We start from the raw sequence: 23,420 nt of genomic DNA on the forward strand, positions 1-23,420 counted from the left end.
CGCTCAGACAGGAAGTTACAAACAATAGAAAGTCAGGGTCTCACACACTCATTCACATCTGTGTGAGCTGCCAAGCCAACTGAAAGGCACATGGACAGCAGCAGCTCACTGATTTCCAGATCTACAGACACTGAAGCAACTCATCCAGAGCAGGACTATAACTGTGGGCTACAGAGTCATGGTGACGTGAACCATCTTTGCAGTATTTTGAGCTGAGAAGTTAAAAGACACATTCTGGGGACATGTGAGACTTTCATTAATTTGCACACAGACGGGCCACAAAGTGGGACCTTGAAAGAAAACACTATGCAGAAACCCATGTACTGTCAATACCAGCTTTCCGAGTTGAGTCCTCTTCTCTTCTGCCACCCGTCCTGCCAGTGAGATCGCAGCAACTCTACGGGGCTGAGTGATGGCAATCACACCCTGTCGCCCGATGCCGGCCTCGTACAGATACTGAGGGATCTGAGTGGTCTTCCCAGAGCCGGTCTCCCCTGATGAATGACAGAGAAGTAATAAACAGAGTGTTATCAGAAGACAAGGAATGACAGTTTGTGAACAAGCTCTTCACCTATGAGTGACACAGCTCACTTATTTGTTCTGGAAAACGTGTGAGCCTACTGTAGCTGTCATTCAAAACAGACTCATGAAGTAAAAGTGTGAATTTCAAAGTGGAGTTTCCCTTTAAAATGAGCAGCTAATGGTGTAGCAGTGGGAGCTAAGTGTAGCCTGTACCGATCAGAATAGCGTTGTGAAGCTGTCTCAGTTGGTTCAGCAGCTGGGGTTTGGCCTGGTAGATGGGCAGCTGTTTCCTCTGGACTTCTATCGGAGTGGTTGCATTCCCCTTTCTAGGCAGCAGCATTCCAGGTTTATTCTTATCGAGGCGGAAAAACACTGAGCCCGGCTTGAATTTTTTAGCCGGAGGAGGGTCGGGGTCGTGGGGCATGGTCTGGAAGAAGGGACTGAGATGGTCAAAGCTCTGCGGCTTTGTTCTTGCGGTTCTTTACTGTCAAAAAGAAAGAAAAGAAAGTTTTTTCATGCTCACCGACGGACAGGCGAGCGTCACTGCGGATGTTTTGCTACCTCTGCAAAAACGTCCCCACGTGGTCAGGTCCGGCGCAGGCGTTTGACGTCATCATCAGCTTGACTACTTCCCAGAGTTCAGACTGTCAGGTGCAGCCAGAGGAGCTACACTGGTACAGGCTGCTCCTTTTCCACTTTATAAGTTACAATTCATCATTTTTTCTCCCCTCAGTTGCTAAACTATATTGTGCATTATGTTTTATATTGCAAAATGTTGCTTGTTCCATCAAATCCATGTTATTGTGTTTTGTATTTGTTATAAATTTAAAGATGTAAAATAAAAGCTGTTAACATATGAACATGTTGACTTTTACCGTTATTCAAGCTCCCTCACATCTAAATTCCCAGTTTAACATGTTAGTCCGCACTGACTGTCAATCACAGATGCAGGCAGTTTAATCTCTATTCTGATTTAAGCTGGTTTACAACATTATTTTAGTTTTTTTTTCCTCTTCTTCCCTACATTTCTTTATTATGTTTCCTCCCAATACTTCCTGTAGTGTTGTTCATATTAAGGCATTATTGTGTTCTATGTACTATGAAAGCACTGTCACATTCATTCTAAACATAGAGCACAGATGTACAGTAGAACCATTATTTTAAAAAAAAAACAAAATAAAAAATAAAAGCTTAGTCGTTTGTGAAAAATCTTTCAGTGTCAGCCTTTGATTGCAGCATGATAACTTGCTTAGTTTATAAATTTACACAGTGTGTTAAGGTCCCTCTCTGTAGCTGATTTAGCTCTGAAAAACCCATCTATCTGTATTTCAATTACACATTTAGAAGTTGTTTTTCCATGAAAATTGTCCCTTTTTGCCTTAAAATGATAAAAATGTAACTCTACACCTGATGTTTCCTCTAGAATGTGCAGATATCTAACATCCCTGCCTCTCCCCTCCCCACTCCCTGCAGCTCAAGAACATCAGCTCACCCATGGCTCTGTTTAAATACTGCAAAATGACTCGATGACAAGTTGGAATGATTCAGTCATACATGTTCAAACCAGAAACCAACTCTGACGAAGAATACAGATACTGAAAGCTCCACCTCACATGATGACAGGATCGGTTCCTTTGGTTTGTTACATACAAAACTGAGAAAGTCTGAATCTGTGTTTTCGAGACTGTCATTGGTCCACTGCGGTGTCAACGTAAAAATGCTCAGCCATGGCGTTGACTGCTGATTTCACTCATGATCTGTCTACCAGCATATAAAAAACACCTTATGCACATGTTAACCAGGTAACACATTTGTTTTCACCAGAACTTTCTATGGAAAATTGAAATTCAAACAAGTCGAACAACCAACTAAAGCAAAAACACAAAACACATCATGGGATGTGTTTATGTTTTATGCAGACATTTGTTTAGTTTTCATCTTTAAAGCTTTGTCAAAGAATGTATTTCAGTCCAACCAGGAGCATCCTAGACCAGAAAAGCACACAAAAGCACCATCGTTATATTTAATTTGAAGTTACAGTGGAGCTTTTTCTACTTGGAGAAGATTGGTCAGGGAGAAAATGAAACGGCCAACTGTCCGCTCGCAGCTCGGTGTTGGAACCTTGAGTGATGTGACGCTCATCATCAGCCAGAAGCTTGGATGTGTGGACATTTTTCACAGCGGACATTTTGTCACAGCATGTTACCGCTGCTGTCGGATCCTGTTATGTTCATTTCGTGTTCTCTCGCCATACGAAACAGTGGATGGATGCCAGGTGTGAGATGCAAATTGGAGCGTCCCGGTGCCAGCCTGTGACTGGTGAACCAGCTGATGGCCTGCAGGTGATTGGCTCTGGAGCGCTGACGGGAGAACCTGGGAGCCAAGATGGCGCTGCCCATCTGTCTCACCTCCACTTGTATCCAGCCTCTGTTTCTGTAGCTTTGTATTCATAGAGGTGGAGAGCCGCTTTAGTCAATCAAGCCATTGATTGTAGTTTGGTTGGTTAGTTCTGGTTATCATAATGTTTCACTGGATAGATCATTTAGGTTGTTGTTTTGACCGTGTCCACCCTGAAGATAACACTTGACTCCATATTCCTTTAAACATTGCAAATAAATATCACCACAACTTGCTTTCTGTGGATCCGAGAAGAATGAATGTAGTTTATGCTATGCTGGTGCAACATGGAAAAGCTGTAATTGATCATATCAAAAACACCAGCAAAACACCAGGGTGGTGCTGCTGTGCAATGCTGCTCTCGATCACAGGGCTACACTTAGAGGCAGACAACCAAGCACACTCACATTCACACCTACGGACAATTTAGAATCACCAATTAACCTCAACATGTTTTTAGACTGCGTGGGAGGAAGCCGGAGAACCCGGAGAGAACCCACGCTGCATGGGGAGAACATGGAGACTCCACGCAGAAAGATCTTGGGTATCCTCAACCGCCGACCTTCTAGCTGCGAGGCAACGATGCTAACCACAGATCCACCTTGCAGCCCTACATTTCTTCATGCAATTTTTATTTTTTTAAAAATCATGCCTTAAAAAAGTGACAGTGACAAAGCCGTCCATTTCAAAAAGTGCTTCTGATGTAAATGACACCTTTGAATCCGTGACTGTGCTGCAGATGTTTGATGCAGCAGCGAGAAGGAGACGTGGCGACTCGACCTCACCAACACACAGAGTGTAAATCAGCTTTAGGAGGTTGTCTGTTTCAAATGCTCTGTTTACTGTTTGTTTCCAATAAGCCTACAGATAGGCAGTGATAGCGGACCGCTGAAGTAAAAATATTTAAATCGACAGGAAGTCAGTGGCTCACTCATGTTGTGACACTTCAGCATACCATAAACAGTTTAGGCTCTTGAGTTCTATAGCAGATCTGAGCTATTTTGGCAGTGAAATGATGTGAATCGGTTTAACAGACATGTTAGTATAGACACCTCTCCCGCCCCCGGTCAGCGTGTCAACAGGTCGGATGTAAACAACAGCATTTACATCCAGAGACACCGGGAGGGACGACGTCTCCTCCAACAGCTCACTGTGAATGTATGTCAACACACTCTGACGCACCGCCGTGGTGTGACTTTGGAGACGCGCTTTCACTTTGAAAGGCTTTGCATTGCTGAAACTTAAGGAAACGCTTCAAGCACCGACATGCTCTTAGCAAACAATGGTTTGTGAAGCAACACGCGAGAGGTTGCGCAACAAATTCTTTTCAACTTCTCGCTCACATGAGGTTGAAGTGGTGGACCTGTCATTATGTTCCTTTTCAAACAGATGCGGCTCTTCTTGCTGCTGTAGCCTCAGTGAGCTTTGCTGTTTTACAGGTTAGACATCCTCCAGAGGCAGCCGTAGATGACCTGTCGCTTTAACGTCTCCCCACTGAGGCCACCAGCGACTAAATTAAGCGAATCTCTGTCTGACGTGATTACTGCCATCAAATACACTGACAACACCAAGGGTTCATTTGCAAAAACAGATAACTCCATCTATAAAAACCTTCAGGAAACCCACTTTTCCATCATCTACCGGAGACAACATCAATCAAATTTAAGTTGTCTCTGTTTTTGTCATTTCTACTGAGTCAGATTCACTCAGCTTCAGTTTGATTGATATCATCTACAAAAATGGAGTTATCTGTTTTTGTTTTCTTCACATCGACCTCAAACCGAAGCTACACTAAAAAGCTCTGTATGCAAATCTGATGTTTGTTTTTTAGCTGCTCAGTCTTGTCCCATCATGAATAGAAGTGATTGACAGGAAAGGAAATTCTGCTCCGTTTTGGCCCAGACTGAGATTTCTCAACACCTGTTTGATGGATTTTAATTAAAGTTTGTGCAGACGTTCATGATCCCGGGAGGATGAATCCGAAAGACTTCGGTGATCTTTTAACTTTTAATGTAGAGGTCCAAATTTTTAATTTGCCTTGTTTAATTAATGACCAGCGACATTCCCACCTGCCTCAACTGGACTGTTCCTAGAATTTATAACTCTGTATAAACCGCAACAGCAAATTCTGTACGTTGAAGGGAATGAGGACACATTCCCACATAACTGTCATCGATGACTACACCAGCTTCATTAAACTGTTTCGTTATGCTCTGGCACTCAGACCACATGGTGTTATACCTTAACATGTCCATATAGTGCTTTTTTTTATATGCTAGAACATACATCATGAGTTCAAGAAGCGGTCAACGCCACGGCTGAGCGTTTCCACCTTAAATCTGCAGCGTACTGATGACAGGATTGAAAACACAGATTGAGTCTTCCAGGGTCTCATATGTAACAAACCCGAAGAACAAGTCCTGGAAACCTGCAGGGTGGCGTTTTCTGTATCATTTCTCTTCCCCAGAATCTGTGTCTGGTTCAAACGTGCATGGCTGGATTATTCCAGTTTTCCAAACTGACATTGTGTCGCTCTTACAGAGCAGAGTTGCAGGTGAGCTGGTGTGCCAGAGCTGCAAGAGAGAAGCTTCAAAGATCTGAGGGAACAACAGTGTAGAGTTACATCTGAGCTATTTAAAGGCAACACGGTATGACTTTCATGGGAGAAAAAAAGCTTCTAAATATGTGACCTATTGTTTTGTTTTTGGGGCTTTAATCAAAGCCTGAAGGGGGACTTAGAGGTCAGGGGCAGACTATGAACTGGCTTAATGCATAAAGGCAGTCTTCTCTCGCTAAACCCAACCAAAGAGCCTTCTTGCCTGAAGCTATTTACAGAGAGGAGAATAAAACATATTCTGTTCTCTGAAGTCCACCTCCTGCCAACTCTAGTGGAGATCACAAATGCAAACCATTATTGGGAAAACAATTTAGTTGTTTAGTACGTCCTGTTAGACAACTCACGAAATCAGTCCCTGTTTGCATTATTAACTGTCCACTGTTTTATGTTGCTGTCCACATTTTGATGTTCATCCTCAAACAAAGGAACAAAAAAAACCCCATTACATGTGCACTCGTTCCTGCAAACAGCTAGCAGTATTTTAATGTTTGCTGTTGTTGAGGGCATCGAAGTGGATAGTGGACAAGTGTGCAAGAGGACTATTTCGTACACAGACCTACTCCTAAAGGTTTATTTCCCAGTGTCCCTTCAGAAGCAGCTCACTGGCTATTCAGGAGGAAGCATCAGAACGTGGGAGGAAAGTAGTTGTACTTGTAGATTTTATTCACAACTTGGGATTCACACAAGTAACTGAGTTCCGTGTGAACTTTTGTCACCCACAATCAGACAGATGTGTAACTGCACACCTCTGTGCAAATCTCATTTTTTATTTTATTTTACCTGTTTGTTTTGTTTTTATCCTTTTAAATCTTTAATGTTGCACTTTGATATTTTGTTGAAATGAAAAGTGAATTACAAATACAAGTTATTATTATTATTGTTATTATCATTGTTGTTGTTGTTGTTTATGCACTCACACACTGGAAAATATTTGTGCAAATCTTTTTAAATTTGCTCCAAAGATGTCTTGCACACCCACAGATTCTATGATTTAAAATCAGATCTGTTTGTAGAGATATTTCTACACTTTAAGACATTTGTCAAGTCACCATGATATTTATTTATAAGTTTAAAACAACAGCTGTTGGAAAAAGTGTGTCCTCGTAGAAGAAAGGAGGTGTTTAGAATTGACATAAGAAGTTTATATAGATAAAGACGGTACAATATTATATAAAATATATCTGAGTAACAGAAATGTGATGGTTTAGAACCTATAATATTACACATCCAAATTTCCTGACTGCTTTAAAAATGAAGGTTAATATCCTACAAAATTATATATAATAAACCTACCAAATCCAAATATTAACTCTGAGTGTGGATCAAATGAACTGAAATCATGTCATCAACACATTTTACACACTCATACAAAATGATTTCACACCTTCAGCTGCAACACTTTTGACCCTAATTTGTTTCCATATGTGTGCCGCTTGGCGCTCATTACATTGTTCCTACCAGAGCATTTAGGTTATTATTTAGATTGTCTTTTTTTATATACAATCCTTGTAAAATCCTTACAATCCCGCCAAATCCTTGCAATCCCACTAAATTATAGGCACGGCCATTTTGCAGCAAAACATATATGCAGATGTCTCTTGGAATAGGCTTTAACTAGATCTAGATTTGAGATAGATAGATTTTAATCATAATTCCAAAATAAGACGTTCCATTTATTAATCTCTGCAGCACCACGTGAGAGAAGCATTGATCCGATGGGAATGTAATGTTCCTAATATTCCACCTAATTTATACCGAAACAAAGCAGTTCACTTTTAAAACAGAGCGTTTGCCACTTTGCAGATTAAAATGCAAAGCACCTCACAGCGTACGAGAGCAGAGAGAGAGAGAGAGTGGATTGTTGAGCGGGTTGAGACTGAACTGTTGTCTGCGTTTCCCCCCCACACACAGACTGATGATAAAACATAAGACGGCTTAACGTCTGACAAATGGTGACATGAATGTAGGCAAACAGGCTGGAATAGGCGCAGTGTGTTTGTGTTGAGCTTATGTTGCCTTCTATCTCCGCCGTGCATGCAGGAAGAGAGTGTCAGTGGAGACGATAAGGTCTGATTGCACACAGAGAGGAGGAGGAGGAGGTCCGGTGCTTGTGTGGCAGCTGTTGAGTTGCTCCAAACTTTGCAAACCAAGTTGCTGAATTCCACACAAATGTCTTTCTGCTTATTTAGCGTGATTGCAAGATGCAATGAGAAGCCAGGAGATGCAGGAATGAGGCCGACGGGAGGAAGAAGGAGAGAGAGAGACCCTGTGTAGAGAGAGAGCGAGAGAGAGAGAGAGAGAGAGAGAGAGAGAGAGAGAGAGAGAGCAGTGTGGGAGGGAGGGAGGGAGGAAGTCCTGCACTTCAGGACTTCTCATGAAGCGTGTCAGACATTACTTATGAGAGGAGGCAGAGGACCCTCGCCGCCACCACCAGTGAGGAACGAGGCGACCAGGAGGGGAAGAAGGGTTTTATTTTTTTATATGCAAGCGGGGTGACAAGAGAGAGACCCTCCTGTCTGTGGGTCGGCCGCTGAGAGAACATGAAGAACCAAATCACCAATGCCCTCTCTGACTTCTTCTTCGAGTACGAGACCCCGCGCCAGGTGCTGGTGAGGAACAGGAGGGTGGGAGTGGTGTGTCGGCTCATCCAGCTGGGGGTCCTGGCTTACATCATTGGGTAAGACCCACATGTTCTTTTTTAAATCGCCCAGAGGTGTGAGAGGCAGGTTTGAGAGTCTGCATTGTTGTGCATGTTTCAGCTTGTTTGGAACGACCTTTTCAGAGTGACCCTGCAAGTTTTTTGTGTCTGGTTTGGGCTGGTTCTTAATTTTTGAGCAACGAGGATGAAATTGCTGAAACGAAACAAAAGGAGGATTATAATCCGGCCATCATAGGTCACACACACACATACTGTAACTTGCCAGGTCCTGTTGACACAGCAAACAGGAAAATGAAGTGATAGCAGGAGGGACGAGGTCATCAGTGTTTGTTCAAGTTGAGACAAAAAACACCAGCATGCTTGTTGCCTTACGAAGTCAATCACTACCTGCACACACCTGCTTTGACATGCTGGAAGACTTTCACTGGAAATTCACTGTAAAGCCTGTTTTTTTTTCTCTCTCTCTCTCTATCTTCATCATCTCACGCCACTTGACAGCTAAGCATCTCGGTTTCTGCGAAGCTGGAATTCGTCATGAGTAGGGGTGTTTACGCAAGTGTGTGAGTGTGATTTCTCTTCCTGCCCCTCCGAGCGGCAGAACCTGAGGAGCTGCATGTGATGAACGCGCTGAGGCACATGCTAGCACAGATAACAATCAACTGCTGGCCAATCCCCTGCCAAACGGCTCAGGGATGGTGTTACCTTCTGCTGGGTGCCGACCAAAAACGAAAGAGAGACGGACACGTTTAGGGAGCTGATCTGGAGATGCTGGTGTTGGAGCTCATCAGTCTCCACGATTTGAAAAAGTTATCTTTAAGTTCTGAAGGTGGTTTTAGTTTCTGCTGTGCAAACAAACAAGATTCACAGCATCCAGGTTCTTCACGCATGACATGATCTCTCCTCTGCCTCCTTGAATTCGTCACCTGGCTCTTTGCAGCCATCAGGCCACGTTAAGGCCGGGCGCTGACGTGCATGAGAGGAGATGTGATTATGAAGCTGTCCAGATTCTTCCTCCTCAGGACCGAGGCAGGAGGCAGACAGGTCGGAGCACAAGTCAGCCCGTGTCTCCCTGACGCTCGGCGGTGAAGCAGCCAACCGGCCGTCTTGTCAGGAGCGTTCACTTTCATGCTCGTTTTGACCTCAGATTGGCCACACAGCATGTGATTTCAAGCAGCAAGACAATGTTGCTCTGGGCCACTGTTTTGCGGTTAGATTTCATTATCTCAGCTTTATCCTCATAAGAAAAATGAGGCGCCCTCGGGCAGCCGCTCCTCAGTGCTTTACATAAACCTCTCACGAATAAATCCCACATGAAAGGTTCTGGAAATATAAAGCATCAATCATTAAAGTCCACAAACAAGGACTAATTAATCGAGAACAGCAGCTTCAGCAAACAATAATGACTTTTTTTTTTCTTTTAATTATCTCATTCTTTGTCACCTTGAAGTTGACAACAATGTCGATCCACTGTTTGCTTTCTTAGCTTCGCTCCGAGGTTGATTGTTTCTTCTTTTTTTTTATTTTTAATTTCTCACGAACGAAGACTAATCTCAGCCCCACAGTGTGCTGGAAGAAAAAAGCCTCGTGCACATCAAGAAGCCTCGTCGCTGCCTCGCCGCTCTCCTTCTGTCGCAGCAGATACAGATCTCACTTAGACTGCTGTTTTGGAAGATCCTTCCATTATTTCCACGCTCATCGGTTTCCTTATTCCATTAATGCGCTCTATTTTTTTTTCTTCATTTCCACATCAATGTAAGCCCGAACTTATATAATTTGATTTGCCTCGACAGTGGGGAACGTGGCTTTTGTGCACACCTTATTTCACTCTGCAGTTCGAAAGATGTGTCATCGGTCTGTTGCTGTGAGGGGCTTTCATTGTCCACAGACAAATGAACATGTGCTGCAACGCACGCTCTCCTGTAGGCGTCCTGCCAGGCTGTAATTGCTTTTCACACCCTATATAAAATAACTCTGCATGTTCAACAGCGTGTGTGTGTGAGTGTGTGTACATACAGTATCTCGTCAGTACACACCAGCTGCTGGCCATACCTCCTGGCTAAACACACACACACAATTTGTGCAACACAATGAGAAGCGTCGCGCTGCAGAAAAGTGCTGCACCCCGAGTGCGAAGCTTTTTGGCCATATGGGAATCCTTTCATGTGACAAAGGACTCAGGCTTCACTTTGTCAACTTAATAAAACTGCATTTTTCATCAGGACGAACCTGGAATATTTATCAGTTGGTGTATTTAGTGAAGCAGAAGTTGTGCTCTGGATTTCTGTATATTATCATAAATGGTGGAAGAAGCACTGAGTTCCTTTACAAAAAAACCCAGTTAATATGCAAATATACAACCACTGGTCGCTTTGCTAAGAACACCTGAACAATGTGATGCTATCCAAATAACAGCTCTGCTATAAATTCGGCTTTTTTCAGTTGTCAAAAAGATGTTAAAGACATTTTTTATGGTTATGTTTCAGCACTCATAACACATAGCTAAAGACATCCTCAGGTTAAAATCAGTTTTTTAACCTAACCAACATGTCCAAGTCATATAATTATGACAGGCATTAGTAGTCGTTGCCATGGCTGAGCATCTTAACTTTGAAACTACAGTGTGCTGATGACAGATTTAGACTTTTAACAAACCCCAAGAACCATCAGCTATGTTTAGGCCATGTTAAGGCAGGAAAAATCTCTTAAATATGCAACATTTTTACACAGAATTGAGTTTTTAGTGGTTTAATCAAAAACCAGAAAGAGACTTTAACTCTACTTTATGTTTTTTTATTGAGGTCATAGTGGGTGATGGTGCACTAGACTGCAAATGAGCTCTTAGTATTCTGTCAAGACAGTTAACATACATGAAAGTAGATCAAATGTGCCCTTGTGAGTAATATATACTTTTATAAATGACATTATTAGATGTTAAAGCAGTGATGTATAAGTAACTGTATTGTACATTTTAGCTCAGTTATTTGTACTTATTAAATTACTGATTTTTTTTCTCATCTTTAAGTCTTAATTGGTCATTTAAATGAAACCATGTGGACAGTTTGGAGTGAAAACAAGTGCCCTAACTGGCAACAAGCCAAAAAGACTGGGAACCACTGGTTTAATCGTTGGCAATGGGCTGTAAAAATCCTAATCTGAACCCGATCTAGTGACTGTAACTGTCAAATAAATGTAGTGGAATCAACTGTACAATATTTATAAGTAGCACAAACGGACACACTCTATAAGAGACTTACTTAAGGGAATGAATTTCCACAACAGATTATCACAAAATCCTTCTGGCTGGCATTTTAATATGACATTCAGATTCTTCAAAAACACTGTCTGCGCTATCAGCTTGGAAACTTTCATTACGGTTCCCAGGCAGCAATCAGCGCTGTACCCCCCGACTGATCACCACTGTGATAAAGCATATGATTTACTCTCTACTTGAGCTGCTTTCACTTTCTTAACAGTTTTGCTGCAGCCTCCTCTCATGACTCTAACGTATTCTGAAGCTGCTAAATGTCGGCGCTCTGAGATTCAATATGTCAGATGTGTCCGAACGGCGGTGAAAAAGGACAAGCAGAACCGTGGTGACATCGCACGGCCACACAATCGCTTGTGTCCCTGCTGGGCTTGCTGCTGGACGTGTAGAATGTCATGTCAGCATCACCCATATGCATGCCCTTGCCCGTGGGGATCGGATGTTTGAGTGGGAGTCTGAGGTGCTGACAGGACTGACAGGCCGCTTTCTGTGTCTTGCGCAGGTGGGTTTTCATCTACGAGAAAGGCTACCAGTCCACGGACACGGCAGTCAGCTCCGTCTTCACTAAAATGAAAGGCGTGGGCTACACCAACGTGAGCGGAAGCGAGAGAGTCTGGGATGTGGCCGACTACGTCTTCCCTCCTCAGGTCAGTGGCTGGTTGGCTGAAGCCTTTCTGAACATCCGAAATATGTGCTCTCCTCATGGGCCGAGAATTAACTTTGCATATGATACGAGTCAAAGACCGCCGGATTGTATAGTGAATCTGGGTCAGAGTCAGGTGTCACGAAGTCGACATTGACAGTCTATGAATCAAACTGTCAAAGAGAATAAACGTCAGGCTGAGTCAGACGAGAAACGTCAAAACTCTTCGCTCCCCGAAGAAAAATAGTCACCGGTCAGATCATGACAAAGTTTGAAACATCATAAAAACCTGCGTGCTGGATGGATTTTTATGCCAGATCCAATCAATGACAAGGAAGTAGAGACACGCTGACAGCTACCGAGGGTTCATGAAGTTGACTCTGAGGGTAATCTGGTTTTGTCAACATGGAGGTGTCTCCGTACTTTCCAAAAGTCCTTGCGTGCAAGAGCTAAGCAAACAGCCGACCAAAAGGGACACTTGGTTCAAATACGCTTCTTTGTTTGCCTAAAATGCTGCCGAGTCCTGCTATCTGTGGGAAAGGCACAGAGAAGACACAATGATGATTGTCCTGTTTGCTTTGAGGCGTGGGTGTGTCCTTCTCTTTCGATTCACAGTGGGCTCAGCACATGGTTTAGAGTCGTAAACCCGACCATTGACATTAAAAGGATACTTTTCTTTATCACGTACTTTGATCGAGAAGGTATCTGCTTTATTCTGGAATCCACCTCTTTGTGAGATTATTCCCTGGGTTCATCACTTTAATGCATCTGAAGAGAGGTTTCACGCAGGTCACACCTAACGTCACGATGGACCTGAGGCTCAGCGGTTGGTAGCTTGTTTTTAAGCCAACAATGCCATCTTACATCAAGAAAATGCCCTTGGACGAAAACAAAAGCAGTGATTATATGAATAGTTTGTTAAAGAAAAATTGGACATTTTAGAAAATATGCTCATTTGCTTTTTTTAATTGGGCTAAATGAGAAGTTGTTCTCTCAATGTGAAACTACAGCAAACATCAAGCAGCTGGTCGGCGCAGCTTAAAGACTGGAAACAAGGTAGAACGAATATCTTGGCACTGATCAAAGATAACAAAATCCACCTCCGACTGTGTGTTCAGACACAACGCAAATCTAAGGTGTTGCGTCATTGCATAGAGCCAATGAAAATGCATACTGACGTCAATTAAACTCTTGCATAACTGCACACCGCCACAGCTGCAAGTCCTCCAGTCTGAACAATCATATCAATCATATAGGTCCCTTTAACTATGAATATGACCTATAGGAGCATCATACTGCTGTTTGGTTAGGTTTAGGCCAAAACTACTTGGTTGATTTTGGGGAAAGATCAGGGTTTGTGTTAAAATTTTAATTTCAAGTCCATTCAGTTGTGTTTAATTTGTTATTAGCGGCAATTCTCAACACAAGTCATCTTAGTGCACTTTGTATTGTAAGATGAAGATCAGGAAATGTTATATTATAGAAGGAAGCCTAACAAATCCTTTGAGCAAACAGTGACAGTGGGAAGAAAGAAAAAACTAATTCTAACAGGAAAAAACCTCCAGCAGGACCAGGTTCAGGGAGGTCAGCCATCCGCCTTAACATGTTGGGGGGGTGAGGGGGAGGGCAGTCTTTGTTGTGATGCTTACAATAATAAACAGGCAGGTAAAAAAGTTGGAACAGTCATGATTAAAAGTGACAGTCTGACACACTAAATGAACTGCGGTATCCTGTGTTAAAATTCTGTGGTTTGTCCACCCGCCCCTCCACCCTGACCTCCTCCCCATGTGAATGCTGTGGCTCTGTAACTACTTCCCACTTTGCTCCAGCTCCTGTTACAGTGAAATGAGAAGTCAGTCTCACCACAGACATGAAACTGATTCCATGGCAGGAGCTGTTGCACAAATTATTTTGTCATTATTGTGTCTGAATTAACCCAATGGATCCTACACCCCAATGGGGGGGACTTTTTAGGGGGCTGATCCTGTAAACATTTGTGCCACCTCACACCTGCCCACAACTTCTGCAGTGGAAAGACACCTGGGGTCAATATGTTGTTAGCTAGCTCTTATATCTGTAGAGTTGGTACATGAGATGTTTGAGGCGAATCAACACGGTCGTTGACTTTCTGCTAATGGTGCAAGGGTAGGCAGATTTAACTAATTTTGGACTGGCCTGGGCTAGATGTTCCTCCAACTCTCCAGTCTTTATGCTAAGCTAAGCTAGCTGTGCCCTGGTTTTAGGTAATACAAGCATGAGAGTGCTTTTTCCACAGCAGGAACTTGGGGGAAGCACAAGGTGGCGTGAATGAGGCCCAGTGATCGACCCTTTTCAGCCTCGGGTCTGACCATTTCAACCAGTTAGCTCAGAAGTAAGTTAAATCATAAGTACAGGACGAAACTCCACTTCTGTGAGTATGTAGGAAATAGAATGAAGGAGGGTTCGTTATGTTAGCAGATATGACTTATTTTATGTGTTGATGGCAAAGTTTAAGATGAGATCAAGGACGTTGAGAGGACGGAAAAACCTTGAGTTCAATCAGTTTGCATCAAGCTCTACACGGCGGTTTTTAAAGGCCACTCAGAAGCACCGACCCTGGAGCAGGTACTCTGCTGCTCCCCCAAAAGATGCTCAACTGGAGTGGCTCCCGCAGCGGGGAACAACTGAGCCTCCTTTTCCGTGACAAGTCTTTCAAAAAAAAAAAAGTTTAGCTCTGTCCTTTAGCTAAAAAAACTGATCAAGAATGAAACAACATGGGACTTTCTGGGAAATTAAAGTTTCTATTTAGGGCTGTTTGCCGTATCAGCAGGCTCACCAGCGGGGCTACAGCTGAGTAACGTCTGACAGTCTGCCTACAGTTAGGCCGAGCAGTTGCGTAACAGCTGCTGCATCATTTATTGTGTGATTTTATAGAGCAAATACATGCGAGTGAAAGACTGTAACACACTCCTTCTTCTAATCTAAAACTTCAGGGAGACTCCTCTTTTGTAGTGATGACCAACTACATCATAACAGAGGGTCAGAAGATGGGAACGTGTCCAGAGGTATGTGAACACGGCTCTGTTTGGGTTCCCTTTCCCTCAGTTTCTCTCTGTTTTCTCCTTCTCCCTCTGACTTATACACTGCCATAAATAGTCAAACGAAACGGAAATTGCGTCTCATTCCAAGGCTGTTTGTGTAATTGGGTAATTGTGTAGCTGTTGCACGGCAGAAAACGTTTTCTTCTTAAGGCCGCTGTGACAGAAACATCGCTGCAGAATGTCACCATGAATGCAAAACCTGTTGCTTTGCTCACGTTGTTTTCCTCATTTCTTCACATTCCACAGTCTTTGCTCCCACACTGACCCCAGTCTCTTGTTTACAACAGCTCAAAGGCAAGCACAACTGCAAGTCAAACGCCGACTGTGAAGGAGGGAGTTTCAAACGTACGGGACATGGTAAATGATGACGGCCTGACAGTGTGCGACCTCAGCTGTCCTCACTGAGTGACCGTCTGTGCCCCAACTCAGATCGGTCCAGATCTTTGGCTTCTTGTTATCTCGCTCTGGTTTGCCAAATGCCCTTCGTGATGCCCCGAGGGAGGCAGAAGGACCACAACAGGTTGTGTATTTGCAAAATGGGCCGCGGCTCTGGAGAGGCGTTATAATTTCGCCCTCACGCAGTCGAATGCGAAAGGCAGCAGGTCTGACTCACCACGGCTAAGGTAAACATTTAGATGTATCTTGCGGACTGCTCTCATCCAGCGCCGTGTGAAAAATGGATTCGGATCAACAGCCTAAGTCTTAGCAACCAAACATTTGGTGAGCGTGTTTGTATCATGGCTTATTAGTCACTGAAGCAAGCAGGGAAACCTCGCCTTGAGCAAGCAGTCACATGTATGTATGTATGTATAAGCACAGATGTTGCTATAACTCTCATGCATGTGAGCCGACATAGAAACAGAGGCATTAAAAACAAACGACAGTCAAGACACGAGCTTCTTTTAATAGGTCCAAAAATTATACAGTGGCGAGTTCAAAGAGCAGTTACATAAATTTATAGTCGTCCATCTGTCCCAGGGTTAAACTCTGAGCCTTTCAAGTCCTCTGCGCCCCACATCGACTCCGATAAGACCAGCGCTAGTCAGAGCTTTACATCTGTCTGTTCCACACCAGTTAAATCCACCTTGAGGTGCCGGCGTCCCTACAGAGGCGACGTTCTGTCTCTGCACTTGTGGACAAGTAAACATGTGGAGGGCGTCCCTGCAGCCAGACGCACTGGTGGGCTCTCCAGCAGGAGGTCAGAGACTGAAGCCGAGCGGCCAAACGCCTGCTGGAGCTGTCGGTGAACTCATCCGGCACTCGATGAGAGCGGCTGATAGAGGCAGAGCTAATCACATGCAGAGAAATGATACGTTAGGATCAGGGCGAGATAAAGGAAACAGCTATTTCAGATTCTGCTTTGCTTCACTTTTATATCTTGCTTACTGCCGTTGATGCTAATTCGAGATAAGAGAAGTGGAGGCAGAGAAATTGCGTCAATGTTAACGCTTACGTCCTCCCTCTTGTCCTGTTTTTCACTGCTGCTCCAAATACAGTCTTTCTTTGCTTTGAAGTTGTGTCTCTAAAGACGAACTGTTGCACGTTTCTGTTTCAAGGACAAATGACCGGAGTCTGTGTGGAATCCACTAAGACCTGTGAGGTGTTGGCCTGGTGTCCGGTCGAGGATGATCACGACATCCCAGAGTACGTGGACGCGCCGAAGTATTCATTCTGCGATCTGAAGCCGACTTGTGATGATTGAATTGGGTTTTTTTTGGATCGCATGATAGTCCGTCCATGACGAATACCATGCAGCAACATATGGCCACAACATCTGATTCTCTTCTCTCCTCTGTTCCAGTCCTCCTCTGCTGATGTCTGCAGAGAACTACACGCTGTTCATCAAAAATTCTGTAACTTTCCCCTTATTTGGCGTCACAAGGTGATGATGGACCGCATTCATGTCGCATTAAATATACACCTGCAGATACTACAACTGAAAATAAAACATATATAAATAATCTAGACTAATCTAAACAAAACTTCTCAAAAATTTTTAAAGGGACTCTATTAATCGTCTTCAGGAACGTCAATTTATCCTGAAAATGTCATCAAAGGTTGAGTTAGATTTCCAATGTTTGACTGAAAAACTTGGTGTTTTCTTGATTTCTGTGGGAAGTTTTAAAGATGAGGACAGCGATAATCTCAGAATATTTTCCTGATGTGCAATGTGGGAATGCAGGAGCCCGGATTTTTAAAATTGGAGCCATATTAAAATTCTTGATTTCTGCTGCAAAGATTTTTACTTAAAAAAATATAAAAATCTTACAAGTCTGCCTTTATAAAACAACAACAACAAAAGACTGTGATACCAAGTTTTTAAAAGAGAATTCTGGTTTATTTAAACCTGGTATTTACCTTTAATGTGGCGACTGCGGCCATGCTAACTCTTCATCTTGTAGAGACTCAGGGAAACAGAGTTTCAGGTTTTTTTTTTGCATGAATCATTTCAAAAGTTTGCTTTCAGTCTGACCAGAGGCAAAGAAATTAGTCACCTGGAACAGATATTTTTCTAACTATATTAGCTGTATTATCGACTGTATAGAGAGTTTAACATTCAGTCTGGCTGCTCTTGGTTGACCTTGGAGAAGTTAAAGAACGTGTCTAGGACGACAAGTCTGTCATCAACACATCCCACTCTGAGCTGCAGCAGTTTTCCTCCTCATTCAACAGCAGAGCAGCGAACACAGGATCACTTCCTGCCATCTTTCCGCCTCCATCTCCACAGCGAAAGTCAGCCTCACACATGGAAACAAATTGCCATCTGCAGATGAATATGGTTGTGATTATGTCAACCGGCAAGTGTTACCAGATGCAGATCACTAATGCAGTTAACAAAATGTCTGTTGTTCCAGGAAGACAATTTCTGTGTTTCCTTTTAGTCAGACTGAAAGTGAAAAATTGCTTCTTTTTTTTTTTTAGTAAGCTGCAGGAAGTTCGAGCTAAATTGCGCCACTGAACACTGTTCACAGGCTGTTTCGTTTGATCCTTCGTTTCCCTGAGTCTCTCCATAAGAGGTGAAGAGTGCAAAGTGTGCACGACTCATGGAGCAGCTGCATTAAGAGGAAATACACGAGGTTGAAATAAACTTCAATTTTCATTCACGTTTTCCCAAATGAGGGGTTTAAACTGATGTTATTCCTAAAAACAATGAAGCACACATGCACACACACAACAACCTGTGGGCTCCTGTCACTCACAAACATTTAAACCCACCTCATAAATGCAAAAGATGAAGGATAAAGGAGAAATACTTTTAGAGGCCTGTAACTACAGTTAATCCCAGAATCCTCGGTGCCTTACATGCCAGTAAACACACATACTATCTGTTACTATGTGATCCTGGACTGTGTTTTCTGACGTGTTTTCAGGAGCAACCTGGTGGAGGGCATCGATGCCGACTACATCGGCAAATGCCTTCACGATCCAAAGAAGGCTCCACTGTGTCCCATATTCAGACTGGGAGACATAGTCAAGCTGTCCGGCTTCAGCTTTGAAACAATAGCCAAAGTGGTGAGTGTGCAGCGTCGCGTCCTCGCTGTGGGTGAGAACAGTCCACGAGTGAATAAGCAGATTCTGTTTAACCTCACGTTGTTTTTGTATTGTTGTCTTTTGTCAGGGAGGGGCCATTGGTATCGTAGTTGACTGGACATGCAACCTGGACGTGGATGTGAAACACTGCAAACCACAGTACAACTTCCACGGTCTCTATGGAAACCCTGACGAGACGGACAAAGCCAGAGCGTCCGTGGGCTACAACTTCAGGTGTGTGAACAGGCTGCACTGGAGGACTCACTGCCATCATTACATGCAGATTTTTTCTTTTAGCTTTCACATCAAGGAAAAAAAATACTAGATATTATTATGTTTGTACATATCTGTCACCGCCTGCAGTACTGTTTTTATTTTTTTTTGGTTTTGTTTTGTAATTGTGTAGGCAAACGATATTGGTTTGCAGAACTTTGCTCTGTCTTCATAATATTATTACTTCCGCATTTACAAATTTGCAAGAAGCTTGATTACCAAACTGCAGTTCCACTTGTTCTGGTGATGCATTAATTATCATATCATTGCATTGATATTAACATATGAGTCATTTAAACAAGAGTAATGGGTGCAGAGATGGACTGTTGTTTAATCCACTCATGAACTTTCACTGCAGCAATGTGTTGATGCATCACCAGAACAAGCGGAACTAGAGTTTGGTAATCAAGCTTCCTTCATGCTGAAGTAATAGAGTAAACTTCTGCAAACCGATATCGTTTGCCTACACAATTACAACACAATAAAAGCTGTACTGCAGGAATTTTATGGTGAGAGTTATGGACAAATGTAATTTTATTTCGTTGATATGAGAGCTACAAGAAAAAAATCTGCAACATTAAATGATGGAAGCTCAGTAAGTCTAGACTGCTGAGAAAAAAAATAATTCCAGCGCCAGTGGCGAGCCGAACCAAGATAAGGTAGTGAAACGACACTGAAAATAGCCCACGTAGACACCATACCTCACTGGGATGTACACGTCCGGATGTAAATGTGGCCACAAGGTGTATCTGTTGGAGTTAATTAGTGAGCCTTAGAGGAACCTGTAGATGGATTTCGTTACCTCTGGGGGGCTGGTTTACACTCTTCATGCAAAGCTCATCTCTAAGCAAGACAAAATATGTCACTGTCTTCTCATCTGACATAATGATATCCCATATTTTCTCTATTCCTAGTAAAACAAACAAAAACAGAATCCACATTCCTTGCCCGATGAACACAAGCAGCTGACGGGTATTCCTGTTTCCATGTTGATATACTGTCACTAAACCCAGTATTTACTGCTGCTAATTTCCACGGGCTGGACTGGACTCGCTGTTTGCTCCTGATATTGCTCGGCCTCGGGCCCGTTGAGCTCGCAGACCGCCTGAAGTTATGATGTTTGCTTGCTCTCAGTAAAACGGCTCAATGTGGCGCCCTGAGATTTGTCTCCTACTGCTGTTTCATGCTGTTGACTGCTCTGCTCCAGTCTGCTCTCCCAGTTCACTCTCAGCTGTAGCTGTTATTTAACCAGCGCTAATTGGCTTTAGGGGGGCGCTGATTATACAGTCACTGTATGGGTAGCCGTCCATAGTAATAATAAATTAGAACAATTATTCTCTAATAAGAAAAGGGAATGAAACCTTTCATTTATTTTGTATTTAGAAGAAGAGAAGCACGAGGAGATAATAAATTGGTCAAAATTTACCAAATGCTTCGACAAACACAAGCCGGTGACAAATTAAAGGAAAAACCAACATAAAGCAGTTTAGTAGGGTGCAGACAAAACAGCTCTAAGTGCTCCTTATCAGGTGTCTGAACTCCACTGGAGGGACGAACACCATCTTTACAATTCCTTAATTTTGTTATGAACAAAACACAGATGGCCGATGGGCTTTTCTGATTATGTGAAAAAACATGAAAGAAGCACTTTTATTTTCAAAAACCGCTGCAGCGTTACTCAAAGATGCAACGATACGGATACGCACAGATAAACGGCTGCATGAAAATCGACAAGAATGCAAGAAATGAAGTGTTTGGTGCTAAAATGTCCTACTTAATGTCTGTGAAGATTCTCAGCCATCCAGGTCATTGTGATTGTTCTGGTAGATTAACAGTAGCAACTGGACTTACTTGAGATCAGAGAAGACGTTCCACCTCTCATCCAAGAGGCTTCATCAGCTCTGACTGACTAGTTGGGAGTTCCAGATATCCTTAAGGAGCCATTAGCAGGTGCTGAGTTTTGGTTTCAATTGGAGGTTGTTACTCACATAACGAGGGGGAGGAGCAACAAACCCCCGATTAAAACTCAGGTGTTAATGGCTCCTTAAGGATAGAAGTATCTGGAACTCCCAACTAGTCAGTCAGAGCTGATGAAGCCTCTTGGATGAAACGTCTTCAAGGAACTCAAGCTATGATTAATCTACCAGAAAAAAGTCCTACTTCATGTGTCCCTCCACTGTTCAAACACAACCATCACCTGTTGATAAAGATCAGATGGAGTCACACTGAAGTGGACCTAAACCAAGGGTGGGCAATCCTGGTCCTCGAGGTCCACAATCCTGCATAGATGTTTCCTTCTTCCAACACAGGATCAGGATCGTTATCAGGCTTCTGCAGAGCTTGATGATGATCCCGATCATTTGAATCAGGTGTGTTGGAAGAAGGGAAACATCTAAAACATGCGGGATTGTGGCCCTCGAGGACCAGGATTGCCCACCCCTGACCTAAACCCTGCCCCCCTACAGAATAACAGAGCCACCAGATCCCTTCACTGTCAAGGGTTCAGGCTCACGTTCCTTTATGTTCCACCTAACATACTGTGATAACTCCTCTTGCTGCTTGCAGGTACGCAAAGCATTACATGGAGAACGGAACTCAGAAAAGAACCCTTCTCAAAGTGTTTGGCATCAGGTTTGATATCATCGTGCAATCGCTGGTACGTAACACGTCTCATAAGTTGTATTTATGCGGATTCCTCACTTGAGAGATAATCACAGGGAGTTTTGTGTCACTGTGTCCCTCACAGGCGCGGAAATTTGACATCATCCCAACACTGACGGCAATAGGCTCCGGAGTGGGAATCTTTGGAGTGGTACGTCGTCGTCGGAGTTAAATAAGTCTACGGAACAATCACACATAACTAATCTGATTCTGTTTGTTTTCCTCTTCCAGGCCACCGTAGTGTGTGACTTGGTGCTGCTCTATTTGCTACCAAAAAGAGAATTTTACAAGAACATGAAATTCAAATACACAGACACACACGCGCAGGTAAGCTCGTTCAGTCTACTCACTGAAAATATATTGTTCAGTTTGCACACAAGATGGCAGCAGAGAGGCACGCAGCAGTCCACACAGACACAACAGGCAGCACTCAGAGGTGTAATTCTTTCCCTGAACACCTGTTAAATGTGTTTCAATACCACACACTAGCTAGAAACCCCAGCAGCACACAGTAGCCACCAGATTATTGCTGTGTTGACCTCAGAGCCCTACAAGCTCAGCACAGTGCAGCCGGTAAATCTGATAAAAGATGAAATCTGCGCCTATCCCACCCAGACAGCTTCCCTCTTTAACTGAACCAGGCAGGACGTTTTGTATTTACAGCAGGACAGCGAGTCGCTCGGTTTAGACACAAGCGTCTATTACACCCTCGAAGCAAATGCAAGACAAGCCCAAGGCACTGCCCAGTCCAACGTGAGTGCATGACGAAGTGTGGACAAGAGTGCAGATTCTTCTTCATTTTTTTTTTATTCTTTCTGTCATGTCATGATGAGGAGAGTTGTGCTGCTCATTATCTCGGAGGTCTAAATGGCTGCTATCCTGTGGCTCTGACTTCTCTCCCACAGGATCCCGATTCAGAGGCAGGTAGCACAGAGACTGAGGTATCTAAAGTAAGCTACTCATCTGTTGTTGTGGAGCACTGGAGCCTATGGGCTGCCATTTGTTGTCATGCCTGATGTGTTTGTTTATCTGTTCCCGTGCAGAAGTGACCTGGGAGCAAACAAGCCAGTGCTGCTTTGGAAGGTGTTCTGCGCTGGAACTCTGCAAGAAAACGCACACACACACTCTAAATGGACTCCTGAGACGGGAAAAGGACATAAATGACATTGTGTTTGTGTCTGATCTCCAGCAGCATCGTCTGCCAACAACATCCTCCCACTCTTAAAGTCGTCCTGAGCGACTGTGACTCTGTGTAGAGCCACAGACAGCCCAGTGAGCTGTATGTCTACTTCTTCTTTTTTTTTTTTTTGTTGGGTGTAGCTCGGTTTGCTTTTGTTCATACTTTTTGGGTGTAACCTCCACCTCTTTAACCGTCTATCGGGTGAAAGAAGAATTTCTGGCACTTCTTCGGTGCTGCTGTGTGTGTGTGTGTGCATGGATCGTCCGTTTATCTCACTATCTCACACCTGAAACGTGGACGGATGTGAGTGATTCATCCCTCCGTGTGCACCTTGTGATCAACAGTGGAACTCGATGAAATAAAAACTTGTACAGCAACGTTTGTGGATTTCCATTTTTGCATTCAAAACGATTCTGGCTGATTAAACCTCGACTCAGGATGCAGATTCAATCCACGCGTCCCTTCTATTCCCTGCAGGCACACCTCATAGTAAAGCTGGTGAGGAAGAACAATCTGTCACGGCATGAGAGAAAAGGTTTCATCATCAATAGACCACTTCTTCACATTTCCCTTCAACAATTTAATCTTTGTT

The 23,420-nt window shown here is 43.4% G+C and overlaps 2 protein-coding genes across 7 annotated transcripts in view; one reads left to right on the forward strand and one right to left on the reverse strand.

Moving 5' to 3' along the window:
- The window catches only part of dhx33 (DEAH (Asp-Glu-Ala-His) box polypeptide 33), a 10,721-nt gene extending 9,652 nt beyond the window's left edge, over positions 1-1,069 (reverse strand). Inside the window, exons 1-2 of the mRNA XM_008299258.1 lie at positions 736-1,069; positions 334-494 (exon numbers count right to left, since the gene is read on the reverse strand). Of these exons, the coding sequence (XP_008297480.1) occupies positions 334-494; positions 736-946 (372 nt within the window). The 5' untranslated portion in view covers positions 947-1,069. The remainder of the gene's footprint in view (positions 1-333; positions 495-735) is intronic.
- Positions 1,070-7,918: 6,849 nt separating this feature from the next.
- p2rx1 (purinergic receptor P2X, ligand-gated ion channel, 1) lies at positions 7,919-23,205 on the forward strand. 6 transcript variants are annotated; one of them, XM_008299260.1, is made up of 14 exons: positions 7,919-8,213; positions 11,963-12,107; positions 15,076-15,147; positions 15,471-15,540; positions 16,740-16,827; positions 16,985-17,065; positions 18,555-18,696; positions 18,803-18,948; positions 21,553-21,643; positions 21,734-21,799; positions 21,880-21,975; positions 22,312-22,401; positions 22,554-22,598; positions 22,692-23,205. In XM_008299260.1, the coding sequence occupies exons 1-14, from the start codon at positions 8,077-8,079 to the stop codon at positions 22,695-22,697; spliced, it is 1,275 nt and encodes a 424-aa protein (XP_008297482.1). In that variant the 5' UTR covers positions 7,919-8,076; the 3' UTR covers positions 22,698-23,205. The 6 variants fall into 6 exon arrangements, with proteins under 6 accessions (XP_008297482.1, XP_008297484.1, XP_008297483.1 ...); XM_008299262.1 differs by having other exon boundaries at positions 15,471-15,528; XM_008299261.1 differs by having other exon boundaries at positions 7,920-8,213; positions 22,554-22,589.
- The last annotated feature ends 215 nt before the right edge of the window (positions 23,206-23,420 follow it).

Source organism: Stegastes partitus, unplaced genomic scaffold (assembly GCF_000690725.1).
Source record: "Stegastes partitus isolate 25-593 unplaced genomic scaffold, Stegastes_partitus-1.0.2 Scaffold1397, whole genome shotgun sequence".
NCBI classification, from domain to species: domain Eukaryota; kingdom Metazoa; phylum Chordata; class Actinopteri; family Pomacentridae; genus Stegastes; species Stegastes partitus.